This window comes from Paroedura picta, chromosome 2 (assembly GCF_049243985.1).
Source record: "Paroedura picta isolate Pp20150507F chromosome 2, Ppicta_v3.0, whole genome shotgun sequence".
NCBI lineage: Eukaryota > Metazoa > Chordata > Lepidosauria > Squamata > Gekkonidae > Paroedura > Paroedura picta.
This window is the reverse complement of record NC_135370.1, coordinates 33,124,930-33,138,651: the sequence shown is the minus strand read 5'-3', so window position 1 is coordinate 33,138,651 and position 13,722 is coordinate 33,124,930. Positions and strand designations below refer to the sequence as shown.

The window sequence follows — 13,722 nt, the reverse complement described above, 5'->3', positions numbered from 1 at the left end:
CAGGCGAAATGGTCACCTAGTAAGCCAGACTCCCGGCCGGAGGGGGCCTGGCCCAGACGCCCTTTCAAGGACTTGCTCTTTGTTTGTAGGCTGGTTTGTTGGCTTAAGGGTTTTCTTTTTCGGGGGTGGGGGGGGGAGTATGTTTTTATTTTTATTTTCGTCTGGCAGTTCCTGACGTTGCCTTGATGGTAGCCAGGAGGGTTTCGAGAATGTGGGAGAGCTCAAGGCCCCAAATAAATTTTAAAAGGAGATCCAAGCCCCGTCTTTTGGAAATCCCGGGAGCTGCGCGACGCCTGCGCCCCCTTCCCTTCTTGAAAACCGGGGCGAACCTTTGGCTGGTTTGTTTGTTTGTTTTTTTAAATCCGGGAAGGCGATGGGAGACCCCGCAACTATTAATTGAAACAACCGAGTGGCTCGTCAGGGGTTGCACGAGGGTGTTGTGCCTGCACGCGAGGCAGGGCGAGCGCCGAGGAGAGAAGCCACCGAGAACATCCGAACGGAAGTCAGGAAGCAGATTTGGGGAGATTTCCACCCTAGGTGGGGAGAGCGTGGGTTTCAGCACAATGGAGGGGGAGGGATTCGGGCCTTTCCCCCTTTTTTTTAATAGTCAACACCAAATCGGAATCAGTTTTCTAGTGGAGTCAGGGTGGTTTCTTGGCCAGTTGAGTAGCCTCCTCGTAGGCGAATGTCCCTTCCTCATCTTTCCATGTTCACGGGCAAAGGGGTTTTGGTTCATGGGTAGAGTCAGAGGAAGGGTGTAAAAGGATCTTTCTTTCTTTCTTTCTTTCTTTCTTTCTTTCTTTCTTTCTTTCTTTCTTTCTTTCTTTCTTTCTCTCCCGAATCTGGTCTGACTGTAAAACTGAACTTACGGCAAAAGTCTAGCTTTTAATATTTGACGATTTGTATTAAAACAAAAATTGACCTTTCTTGGTGAGTAGCCGGGGAGGGGCCTCCCACCCCCCGGAATCAATAGTATAATTTTCAATAATTCATAACGCGAACACCATTATGCTAAAGCTTAACTATTAATCTTATCCTTTACAAAGTCTCGATTGATTTGTTCATAAAATATCCTCCCCGTGTGTGTGTGGCAATCCAGAGCATAACTCTTGAAAAAGCTTCAGAAGCGAGAAAATTACCAAGTCGCCAAAGAATGCAGATGAGGGTTTTATTGATCGCCCTGATTCTTCTTAATCTGTATTAATAAATTCCACAACCTTTGATACCTTGCGCTTGTCAGGAAGCGGGGCTTTTACAAAATCCATAAAAGGAAAACACTATTTGCCCCCCCTCCTCTCCCTTTGTATTGTCCCCCCAAACAGGACATGCACACTTTAGGCAGAGCAACTTTTCCATTTGGGGGTGGGGGTGACTGGCAGAGTCTCTGGGTGCTGATTCTTTGAAGAAGGGCCGGATTGAGAGGAGCAAGTGGATGGGAAGGGGGGGGGGGGAGAGAGAAAGGTGTACTTGTCCTGGGATGAGCTTTAGGGATAGTCCCCAGCACTGGCCATTTATGAAACCTCATAGGACAGTGAGCAAACCTGCGGAGAGGGGGGGGGGACAGGAGAGGGGAGTATTGAGTGAAATGCCTCCTGCTTGCTGAGCATCCCTGGGTATCTCTTTCCCTTCCCCTCCCTTCTGCCCAGCCGGGATCTTGCCTGGGTACCTGCCTCTTCTTTCCTCGGGCGCAAAGGCTGTCAGGATCAGGTTGGATTCGGGCAACGACAGGAGATGCGAAGGAGAAGGAGAGGGAGGGTAGGGGGAGAGGAGTGGCTGGGGGGGGGAACCGGATCCATTCCACTCGGTGCATTGGTTTTAAGCCCATTTTGGCCAAGAGAGGGAAAAAGGAAGGCAAGCGGGCGGCGGAAGGGGGGGGGGCGTCGCGAGGAAAGACAAGGCGAACGAGGGCCGCCGGGGGTCCGCTGCTCCCGGCCAGGTTGGGGTCGCGGGCGCGCTTCCTCCGGGACGTTCTAGGTGGCGCTGTTGTCCACCTTTGCGCCGCAGCCCGGCGTGTCCCGGGGAGCACGTGACCGGCGGGGAGGCCTCCGCTCAAGGCCGCTCCCCAATCTCATTGGCTCCGCCGTCATGTGGTCGAGCCGAGGCATCCACAATTACACAGGGAATGTTTTCGTAGAGATGTCAGCCTACAAAGGAGACCATCTCTCTCCCTCCAATTCCTCCCCAAAATGTCCTTTCCCAACAGCTCTCCTGCCGCTAACACTTTCCTAGTCGACTCTCTGATCAGTGCGTGCAGGAGCGACACTTTCTATTCCAACAGCGCCAGCATGTACATGCCGCCCAGCACAGACCTCGGCACGTACGGGATGCAGACCTGTGGACTCCTGCCGTCCCTGGCCAAGAGGGAGGTGAACCATCAAAACATGGGCATGAACGTGCATCCGTATATACCTCAAGTAGACAATTGGACCGACCCGAACAGGTCGTGCCGGCTGGAGCAACCTGTTACGCAGCAGGTCCCCGCCTGCTCCTTCGCGGCCAACATTAAGGAGGAGACCAACTGCTGCATGTATTCCGATAAGCGCTCCAAGCTCGTCTCTCCCGCCGAGGTGCCCTCCTACCAGAGGCTGGTCTCGGACTCCTGCCCCATCGAGAACCCCGAGGTCCCCGTCCCCGGCTACTTCCGCCTCAGCCAGACCTACGCCACGGGCAAAACCCAAGAGTACAATAACAGCCCCGAGACCAGCGCCACGGTCATGCTCCAGTTAAACCCGCGCGGCGCCGCCAAGCCGCAGCTCGCCTCGCAACTGCCCCTGGAGAAGAAAATGAACGAGACCCCGGCCGGCGGCGGCGGCGGAGGAGGAGGAGGCGGCGGAGGAGGCGGCGGCGGCGGTGGCCACCATCCGGACAACTCCGCCAAAGTGGCCCAAGTCGACAGTCCCGAGCCCAAGTCCGCGCTCCAAGACGACCGGAGCTGCCTGGCCGAAGCCGCCGTCTCCAGCCCGGAAAGCCAGGAGAAGGAGAGCAAAGGTCGGTATGGCACAGGGAGCCTGGCAGAAAGTCGGGGTGGGGGGCTGAGGAAGAGACCCCCGACGGGGGGGCACGCCAGCCAGCCTCGACAAGCCCCCTCCGCTGGCGCTTCAGCGCAGCCATGACTGTCCAGGGAAAAGGGGGGGGGGTCTCTTCCTCAGCCCCTCTTCTCTCCCCTCGGTCTGGCTAACGCAGGTGTGGTCTTCCCGGGCTTGTGAGCCAGGGGTCTGGAGGGGTGGAGGGGCCTACTCTGAGAGGGGACCCGGAGCTCGAACCCTGTCCTGGAGGCTCCTCTTCCCTTGGGAACAGGCCGCCTGAAGAGCGCCTTCCCCAAGGTTGGGCGGGTGGCCCCGCAGCCCAGTCCCCGGGGTCAGGAGGGGACCACCGCCTGCTCCTCTCCTCGCGAAAACAACAGTCACAATCAAGGTGTTCCCTTTTTTAAGGGTGGGAAGCCGCAGAGCTGAGCAAACTTTGAAGGAGATGGAACCCACCCCCCCTTCCCAGAAGTGGCCCTGTCTTTGGCGGCCCCTGCAGCCTATGGTGGCCAGAAATAGATTTGAGGTCCCCTAGCTTTTGTCTCCAAACGTCCAAACGTGCGAGTGGGAGGCTGGTTTGGGGGTTTGGGTTTCCAGTGCAGGGGCAGCATGTTGGTTGCATTGTCCTTCAAGGGAGGGGGGGTGTCCAAGGCGTCCTTTGTAGTGGGGTAACGCAATATGGCAGGAGAGCGAAAACTGGGGGGGGGGGGGAAGAGATGGCCTCCGCACATCTTACCTTTGGGAAGCCTGCGATGAATCTTAGACTGCTATGGGCGCACGAAGGGGAGGTGGAACTATTACAGGCAAACATTGAAATAAGCCATAGGACCAGGATAAAATTGCTCGTCATGTGCTGAGGGGGACAATATTCTCAGGGGAGAATGGGGGGGGGGAAGAGATAATATGGTATCTCTTTGGTGGCGATTTCGTTTTTTTTCTTTTTCTTTTCTTTTCCTTAAAAAACACCCCTGGCGTTTCCTGGGGGCAAAAGGCCGCCTGATTCTCTGGCTGTTTGTCTGATGGCGTGAGAGATCCCAAGATGGATCTCTGTTAAAAAGGGTAGGGGAAATGCTGGATTTTCCCACAGAGCCATTTTAAAAGGATCTATGGCTTGGTTTGGACTGGCTGAAACGTGAGCCTTGGCATATGGCGGGGGGGGGGGTGTCTCTCCTTCCATATGTTGAGAGCTAGGTGAGGTGTGTATGTCCTAGTCTGCAGAATGTGTCAGGTGATAACCAAAAAGGCTTTAGAAAGAAACTCCAAGGATGGCACGGAATGATGCTGGTATGGTTTAATTCGAATCTGGGAAGAATATTTGGTGGGGTTTTTTTCGGAGGGGGGAACCCTCCTGCATTATTCCAATTGTGCACACCCCCTTTAAGCAATGTTTAATATCCCCAAAACACCATCCCTGCCAGACACAATGGATGTGGGTTCATGGCCAAGGGTACACGATAACACACTGAGGTTATTTTTATTTCCCTTTCTTTCTATTTCGTTTTTCTTCCTTCTTTCCTCCCTCCCTCCCTTCCTTTCTCCTCCTTCGATTTTGCTAGAGGAAATCAAGTCTGATACTCCAACCAGCAATTGGTTAACAGCAAAGAGTGGGAGAAAGAAGAGATGTCCCTACACTAAACATCAAACACTGGAATTAGAGAAAGAATTCTTGTTCAATATGTATCTTACTCGAGAGCGCCGCCTAGAGATCAGTAAGAGCGTTAACCTCACTGATAGGCAGGTCAAGATATGGTTTCAGAACCGCAGAATGAAACTCAAGAAGATGAGCAGGGAAAACCGAATCCGAGAACTGACCGCTAATCTCACCTTCTCTTAAACCATCCGCCGGGGGGCTGGCCAAGAGTCGGGACCCTGGCTCATTCACCACCAGTTGTTGTCCGTCTAGGGAAGACTTGGGGCAGGGAGGGGGGGAGAGAAATAAAACAAACAAACAAAAAACTACACCCCCTTGGTTCATTTTTTAAATTTTTCTGATAGAATGTGATTTTTTTTTCTTTTTGGTCATTCTTTCTAGTGCTTACAAGTGTCTATGTATGTTCCTACGGCGAGTATATATGTATATATATAATTAAAAAAGAAAGTCTAGCACGTGTAATTTATTATTATTATTATTATTATTTTCTCATAGTAATGCAGGGTAAACGCTGATTGAACACGGTCATTTTCGGTCTTAACTTATTGGAGCTGTCGAACATCCGGATAATGTGACTCTCTCATGTTCTTGTTGTTTTCTTTTCTTTTTCCCTTTCCCCCCCTTTTTTTAACCAACCACGTGGTCTTTATGTGGGGCGGGGGCGCTAGGACACGGGCCATGCTCTTTTGACTATATAAAATATTTTTGGAACTATTATTTTTTTTAAGGGGAAAAAAAAGGGAGGGGATCCTCGTGGGGGGAGGGACAGGAAGAAAGAAAGCACATTTTATGGTGTCGGTCTCCTCTCCTCCCGTGTGCGTCCGGTTTGTCCTTCGTGCGATGGACTCTTCCATTCTTCCTCGAGTGTATCCGTTCTGTCCGTCCCCCCCTTCCTCCTCCCCTTGTGGTGCATACGTGGAACCTTAGTCGTATAACAAGCAATATGTCTTACTTGATGTGCATGTCCTCTTCGCATGTATAATGCAATAAACTCTGTGAAGTCATGAGGTTCCTTTGGTCTTTCGAGAAAACTAACCCACCCTACCAACCAAGGTCTTTTCGGCCTCTCGGGCCCCTTTCTCTGCCCAGAGTCTTCCCTACCGTTGACCGAAATCTTGACTTTTGGAAGGGAGATTTGGGGTGCACCGACTTTCTCGACTCCTTGTGAACGGTCAGGTCGGGAGGAAAGAGCCGAGAGTGGCACACGGAGGGGCGAGAACTCCCCAAAACGCTTGTAAAAGAAATAGGACGGCCTGACCCGGGCGCCCGCAGCTTCGCCACTCGTAAAGGCGCAGCGAGTCAAATAAAAAGACGCCAAGCCAGACTTCAGGGCCCGGCCACGCCGTTCTCAGGCTGCCTTAGACACACGAGAGGTAGTCTCCGACCGACCCCCAAATCAAACCCCAGACCCATCGCTGAGAAAACCCATCCCTGCGGCCAGGATTTGCGCTTGGGGCTTCCTCGAACCCAGAACTCAGATAAATAGAGTTTTGCAAAGGGAGGGAAACAGTCTTGCAATCGCGTCCAAAAACCTTTGGGGGAAATCCAAGAAGCTTTGGCTGGTAGGCCTTCCCCGTTTCCCCGTCCAGAAAAGATCGCCCTGGACGATCAAATTAGCTACCTCGAGGTCTCCTTCACCGTGTTCTGTTTTTCTCCAGCCGCGTCCTTTCGCCCCTGCGTTTCTGCGGCTAGCTTTCTGTCTTTGTTTGTTTTGCTTTGGAAATGAAGTTCATCAGCGCCTAACCCTTGAATTCAGGGCAGAGATGCGGGTGGGGTGGGGTGGGGTGGGGGAAAACAATATGGCTTACTGCTACTTTAGGAGTCTCGGGCTGGGGGTAGGCGGGCGGAGGTGAGGGGGAAAAACAAATTCGGCGCAGAAACGGCGTTGGAAAGGAACGTGCAAATGAACGTGACTTCCCAAACTGAAGTCCAAATGCCAGGGAATGGCTTCAACCTTCAAGCCAGAGGCTGGCCCGCCTCCTGGGCTAGAGAAATCGGCGCCTACCCCAGAGCAGACGCCCCTGCTCGGCTGGCACGCCCGGAAATGGCCCAGGAAATTCGCTAGGAAATCTTTGCTTTCCTCCTGACGCCCGGGCCGTTCATAAAGGAACCGGTGGGATCAGATCTGGCCCTCCTCTCCCTCACTGCCGCCGATATTCTGGAAAGGCGGAGAGAGCAAATGCTTGTCTTCAAAGGGGCCGTTCGGGAGACAGTCAAGTGCGTGTACGCCTCACGCCTGCCCATGTGCTTTTTGTGTGCCTCCACCGGCACCCGGCTCTGAGAAGCGTGTGCCATGTGTCTGGGGTGCCCATGTATCCGGTCTGCCTGTTCGTCTTTGCGCACAGGGTGGCAAGATGCGCGGAAGTGGGCCCCTGCGCCTTGTTGGGGGATGACGGCGAAGGAGCCCCTCTCGCTTCTACGACATAAAACCGACTTCTGCGCCCATGGGCCCCATGTTCCATCACTGAGTCGGTTTTGTGTTGGTCCCCCCCCCCCAAAAAAAATAAAATTATGTAGCTCTGGGGAAGGGGGAAAGCGGGCCCTTACGGCTGGGAGTCCGAACGATTTCTCCTGGAAGCGGATGCTGCGGAAGCGCCCCCCCCCTCCTTCTGCTTGGCCTCTCTGCAAAGAATGCGAAGGCGGCTGTGCAACCTCTTCAGGTATGTGAACGCGAAGGGCCCTTGCACTGGTTCATGGATAAGGACACAGGAAACCTGCAGAGGGGCGGGCGTGGGACTCCGCTGCAGAAAGCCCGCCGCGGGGATCTCAACCGAGCCAGGGAGGGAAGGTGCCCCCGACATTTCGGAGAGGGGACCTCCGGGACCCACGAAATCCTAAGGCACGGCTGGGCTCTTTCTTTCTGCAAGGCTGAGGAGAGGAAATCAGGTCTGCCCTCTTGGGGGGGGGGAGCCCTTTGTTGTCTTCGCAGCCGAGCTGCTGGTGCCATCTCAAACCCCCTCCCAGCGCTGGCGCCCCCCTCCGCGTCCAAACACACCCATTCCCCAAGGCTGGCCTCCAGAGCCAGGGGAGAGCCTCGGGGAGGGTTAGGAGCCCACGCCGAGGTCTGCCCTGTGCGGATCGCCGGGAAAGCGCCCACGGAGCCTTGGCGTCTCTCAAACCGCCCCCCTCCTAGCAGGGGCAAAAAATAAAGGTGATTCCAACGGACCGAGTTCTCCTTGGAGGCTTATTTCTGGGATTCTTGTGTGTGAGAGTGTGTGACAGAGAGAGAGAGAGAGAGAGAGAGAGAGAGAGAGAGAGAGAGAGAGAGAGATTTGTATCTTGGAAGGGACTGGAAGCACCCAGGAACAAAAAGAATGCGGGAGGGAGAGAGGAAAAGATTCCCATTTGTCTGTCTAGGCTCTTTTGCACACACATTGGAGTCCTGATTGATGTAGCCCAATCTGGAGTTCCTTCCTTCCTTCCTTCCTTCCTTCCTTCCTTCCTTCCTTCCTTCCTTCCTTCCTTCCTTCCTTCCTTCCTTCCTTCCTTCCTTCCTTCTTCAATCTCTGAGGTGCCCGGAGGGGGCAACTTCCTCCCCATCTGGGACCCAAACTTCCCCCCCACCGTAGTCCCGGCTTTCCTGTCAGTCTTGTAGGCGATGTGGGGGGGGGGGGGGAGCGAGAGCGAGCATTCTTCCCCCCCTTCCGCGTGTGCCATCCGTCCATTTTATTAGGGACACACATTAATCTATAATCAAATGCACCTCATAAAAATTTTATTGAAAGGCATAAAATCATTGCAGAGAGGTCTTCCACCTGTTTTTAAAACAACACTGGCGGGCAGCTCTCCTCCGCTGGCTGGCTCGCTCGCTCTCTGCCTGGCTCTTTGGCAATGCCCCCCATCCTGGTTTTCCTTTGAGAAAGAAAGAAAGAAAGAAAGAAAGAAAGAAAGAAAGAAAGAAAGAAAGAAAGAAAGAAAGAAAGAAAGAAAGAAAGAAAGAAAGGGGAGCGAGGCTGCCTCTTCCAGATGCCCCTTCCTTGTGGCGCTTCTCGTGTCTTTTTCACAGGAGCAGCCCCCCCCCCCCCGCTTTACGAGTCGGAGTGGTGCTCCATTTCCCGGAGGGTGGCTTGGTTTGGCTTGCTTTGTGGGGTGTTTGGTGCTTGTTTGTTTTTCTGCCCGTGTCTTTCTTCGCAGGCGAGGATCTGCCCGGCTCCGGCCTGGCCTGGGGAGGTCGGGGGCCAGGGCCAAAGGAAGAACTTCTGCTCGGGGCTGGTTGCGGGGAAATGAATGGCAGGGATCACGCCAAGGAGGGAAAAAATAGTCCCCCCCCTCTTTTCTGCCGCCGACCTTGCTGCTGCTGCTGCTGCGGAGCCCCGCCCGCTCGGAGCCCTGGGGCGCGTGGAAGGATCCCGAGGTTGCCCGACTCTTGCAATGGAGGAAAGGGGGGGGGGGAGAGTTGATTCACCCCCCTCTTTTTAATCGAGAGGGGCGGGGGTCTCCCCTCTTCTGCGGGTGAGGATGAGGGGCCCTTCGCCTCCAGAGCCTCCTACCTCTGCGCCCCCCCTCCGCTCCATTTAGCGGATTGATTTACTCCGAGTATTGGTAAATATGATCACGTGGGCGGAGGGACCAATGGCTGAGGCGGGCCGCCCGCAAAAATCTTGGGCTGGTGCTGCGGCCGGGCGATCCTCTACACTGCGCGGAGTCTCCGGTTTAGCCTCCTTCCCCCCCCCCCCCCCATGCCCTGCCACGGCGGCCGGCGGACCGACATGTCTTCCAGCGGCACCCTGAGTAACTACTATGTCGATTCTCTGATAGGCCACGAGGGCGAGGAAGCCTACGGGGCCGGCGGCGGCGGCGGCAGCGGGGGGAGCGGCCGGTTCCTGGCCGGCGGCCCCCACGCCACGGCGAGGGCGGCCTCCGGTGTGGGGGCCGAGGGCTCGGACTTCGCCTCCTGCAGCTTCGCGCCCAAGTCGGCCGTCTTCTCCACCTCGTGGTCCGCCGTCCACCCGCAGCCGTCGGCGGCCATGCCGGGCATCTACCACCCCTACATGCCCCAGCCCCACTTGGGGGGGCCCGGCGACGGTGGGGGCGGCAGTGGCGGCGGCAGATACGTGCGCTCCTGGATCGAGCCCTTCGCCTCCTTCCCCAGCAGCAGCCCCAGCCACGGCAGCCACAACGCCGGCGCGCCCCCGGGGCTGGGCTCCTCGGCCGCCGGGCGCCACTACGGAATCGTCAAGCCGGAGTCCGGCTCAGCGACCACCGCTGCCGCCTCCTCGGCCCCCTGCGCCCCCAACGCCGCCTCCGCCGTCGCCTCTTCCGCTTCTCCCTCCAAAAGGACTGAGGGCGCCCCGGCCAGGGAGCCCCCGGCCGTCCCTCCCGGCGCCGGGCCCGAGTACTCGTGCAATCCCTTCGTGGCTGAAGCCCGCGACAAGCCGGCCCTGGCGGCAGGAGCGGCGGCAGCGGCGGCGGGCAACGGCGCGGCCCCCCCTCCCGGTCTCCAGCGCCGCCGCCGCCTGCCCGCCGGCCTCCGGTTGCAGCCGCAACCCCAGCCCCAGCCGCGACCCGAAGGAAGAGAAGCAGCACCCGCTGGACCCAAGTAAGTCCTCGCCCGCTCGACAGGGACGGCCAAAGCGAGCCGGCTGCAGAGAGCCGCTGTGATTGATCGCGCCAACCTGTAAGGCTCCCCATGTGCAAAACGGAGAGTTTTACTATCCTATAAAAACGTCCAGCCGCCTCGGCCGGCGCAAGCCGCGACGAGCACCCATAAAGCAGAGAGCGGCGCCCCCACCCCCACCCACCCCCGGTCCACGCACCACCCTCCCGGAGGCTCCCTCCCTCCCTCCCGGCCCCGGCCCAGCTTTTTACGAGCGGGCCAAGAGCAGGCGCCCCTTCCCCGGAGGGCAGCCCACGGCTCCGCGCCCTCCTTCCCCTCGGCGTGGCCTTCCCGATCTCTAACCTCCCCCTCCCCGTTCTTTTATGTCTCTCTCTCCCCTGCTCCCCGTCCCCTTTCTCCAGATAACCCCGCGGCAAACTGGATCCACGCGCGCTCCACCCGGAAAAAGCGCTGCCCCTACACAAAATTCCAGACTCTGGAACTGGAAAAGGAATTCCTCTTTAACATGTACCTCACCCGGGATCGCCGCTACGAGGTGGCTCGGATTTTAAACCTGACCGAGAGGCAGGTCAAAATATGGTTTCAGAACCGGCGGATGAAGATGAAAAAAATGAACAAGGAGAAAAGCAGTAAAGGGGACTAGCGCCTTGGGCGGCCTGGATTGTATGCCCGTGTGAAGGTCCGTTTGTCTGGGAGGGAAGTGCGTGCAGGGGTCTGCGTGGAGATGGGTGTGTGGGTGTGTGGAGTGTGTGCGCGTGTACAATGCACTGGGGTTTCTCCGAGCGCGCAACCCCCTCCAACTTCCAGTAGTAATTATTGTTAATATTATTATTATTATTTCCCCTGGAGCATTGACCCCAAACGCTCCGTGATCCGCGGGTTAGTTCTGGATTCTTATTGATGATGATGCTAGCAGTGAATGTGGTCCGTGTCAGGTATTTTGGGGACAGGAGGGGTGGGGGCGGCGGGAGGTCTCGACCTTTCCGGAGAACCGATTTCGGAACTTTATTTTTCGCTTTCTCTCCCCCCCACCTCCCAGTTTCCTGTTTAGTTTCAAGGCATTGTTGGTTGCACGTGGAAGGAATGGGGGTGTTGTGGTTATCTAAATATTAAATGTTGGACATGCTTTTTCCAAGGGACCTAGTCTAGATAAGGGAGCGAGCGAGGGAATTTCCCCTCCACCCCAAAAAAAAAATTAATAATCCTAAAAAGCAGAAATGACGCTGAAGTGGATCATAATTATCAGGATTTCTCTGGTGGCCAGAGCCGGGAGCGAGAATTTCCCGAAGGAGAAAAAACAAACGAAGGAAACCCCCCGCCCCCATATGCCCCCCCCCCTGCCGTCGCCTTCCTCTTCGCCAGCTCTTTCCTCTGGCCCATTTTTCCTCGCCGGAGAGCCCAGAGAGGTGATGGGGAGGCCCCGGCCTCGCTCCTGCCCCGCTTCCAGAGCGACTCGCCGTTCCGGAGACCTACCCGAGGACAGCTCTTCTGCTGCTTCTTCTTTTTGTAACGATTATAATAAAAATGGATGGAATAACATGAAGATTTTCTCTCCCCCCCCCAAAAAAAAAAAGAACGAGGGGTCGAGAGGGGAGGCGATTTTCGGGGGAGGCTGTTTCGGCTGTGCCTGGCCAGGCGCGCACAGGCCGCGCTCGCTTCTCACGGGAGCGCGGAGCAAACCCTCCCGCCCCCCAAAAACTCTCGGCGCTTTCTTCACGGGATGCTCTGGATCCTACAGATGTGCCTATAGCGAGGGATCGATCTGGATGGGCGGGATAGGGGACGGCTTGTAGGCGAGTGGACGCTGCTGTGGAACAGGAAAATCCCCCGCGTTTCCTCTGCTCAGCCTGCTCGGGTGGCGCTCGAAGGAGGCCCGGCGAGGAACAGGCCTGGCGAGGAAAGGGGCCTTTCGACCACCACCACCCCGCCCTTGCCGGACTACCTGGCCGAGGCCTAATCTGGCCACCCGCCTGCTCCCCGCGACCTCCCCTTCGGCCAGGGCCTGGTGAACTTTGATTTGCATTTGTCCATGGCCGGTCGAGTATGGTCTTGGGAGGCACAAAGCCGGGGGTCGCTCTCTCGCTCACACACACGCAGACGCACACACAAAGCGCCAGGCAAGCTCAGCTCCGAGAATGCGGGCGACATGTCGAGACACCTTCCCGTCGGGTTGGCTCGCAGTGAGTCAAGCTGCCTCCTCGGTGCCCTTCCCGCTCCCCTTCCCCCCCCCCCCCATGCCCCGCTACTTCCCGCAGAATTTCCCTGGGTCGACAGGAGCGCCTGGGCCAAGCTCCCTTCCGCCGGAGCCTCCGGTGGGCCTTCAAGAACCTGCCTTGGGGAACTGGGGCGACTCAGGCCGACCCAGGGGTGAAGGGCCGGGCGACGGGCAGGCGGGGTAGGCCGCGGGGCGCCTTCGGACTCCGGCGGGTTGGTCGACGCCCACCCTGCGCCCCAAACACTGGGGCGCGGCGTTCCCGGAGGATCGAGGGGGGCAGGGGAGGAGAAGGAGCGCCCGAAGGAGCAGGGAGAAAAGAAGGGGGGTGGCGGCAAAATGGAGCCGGTCGCTTGAGACGATTTGGAAGAGCCTTTCGAGGCGAAGGCCGACAGCGGCCGAGCCCTGACCGAGGGGCCTTGTGGGGTCTGTCGATGCTCTCTCTGCCCCATTCGCCTCCCCCACCCCCAGCGATAAAAGCTTCGGCGGAAGGTGCTGCCTTCGTCTCCCCATTCAGGGCCCGCTCGGTCACCTAGCATTCTTTCCCCCAAACAGGAAGGACAGGGCACCATAAAGCCATTGAGAGAGGCGAGACGTCTGGACTTAATGAATTTACGATATGCAATGGCTCTCACCGCCGCCGCCCCCCCCCCCGCTCCCCTCTCTTTGAGTCCCATCTTATTTTGGTGTTTGTGTTTGTCCGGAGAAAACAACCAGGCAGACAAAACGCAGGTCCTAAAAACCTGGCCTATAAATTTCCGCCCAGAGTCAAGGGGAGCGGGAGAGGGCCGGAACAAGCCGAGAGGATCAAAACCAAACCCTGTCCCTGGTGGGTTCGGGCTTTAGTTTTTGGATGTCGTGAATGAGCTGATGGACCTGTCGCCGTATTTCTTCCTAGGCCGCTTTCAATGGGGACTTAGACCTTGGGGGGGGGGACGACTCTTGGGGAGGAAGGGTCGAGTCTCTCTTGGGGCTGACGCCCGTGTAAACTTGCCACGGGTTCCTTCCCAAGTCCAGGTTTATTGGATCCAAAATGGCGGTTCGGGGGCGACCGAGAACACCCCCGCATGGACCCATTTTCCCAGCAGACCGGTTGACCTCCATGCCGAAATCATAAAGGGGTCTGTCCTCGAAAACACGCCCCCCCCCCCAGGTTCCTAAGCTCGGGAGATAGAAATTTGACCATGTCTTTCAGTAAGGACTAGAATGAAAATCGGCAAGGTCAAGGCAGAAGGGTTATGAACCCGCAAACAAAAAATCTTCACCAATGAACCTTCGC

The 13,722-nt window shown here is 56.9% G+C and overlaps 3 protein-coding genes across 3 annotated transcripts in view; all 3 read left to right on the top strand.

Annotated features, from left to right (window-relative positions):
* HOXD3 (homeobox D3) overlaps window positions 1–13,722 on the top strand; it is an 88,674-nt gene that overhangs the window by 12,404 nt on the left and 62,548 nt on the right. The window lies entirely within an intron of this gene.
* On the top strand, window positions 5–5,126 carry HOXD10 (homeobox D10). Its single transcript, XM_077319632.1, has 2 exons — window positions 5–2,988; window positions 4,580–5,126. The coding sequence occupies exons 1-2, from the start codon at window positions 2,187–2,189 to the stop codon at window positions 4,855–4,857; spliced, it is 1,080 nt and encodes a 359-aa protein (XP_077175747.1). The 5' UTR covers window positions 5–2,186; the 3' UTR covers window positions 4,858–5,126.
* On the top strand, window positions 6,554–11,768 carry HOXD9 (homeobox D9). Its single transcript, XM_077319631.1, is given in 3 exon segments — window positions 6,554–10,097; window positions 10,099–10,213; window positions 10,633–11,768. Coding segments are annotated over 3 exon segments (1,101 nt in total). The 5' UTR covers window positions 6,554–9,353; the 3' UTR covers window positions 10,875–11,768.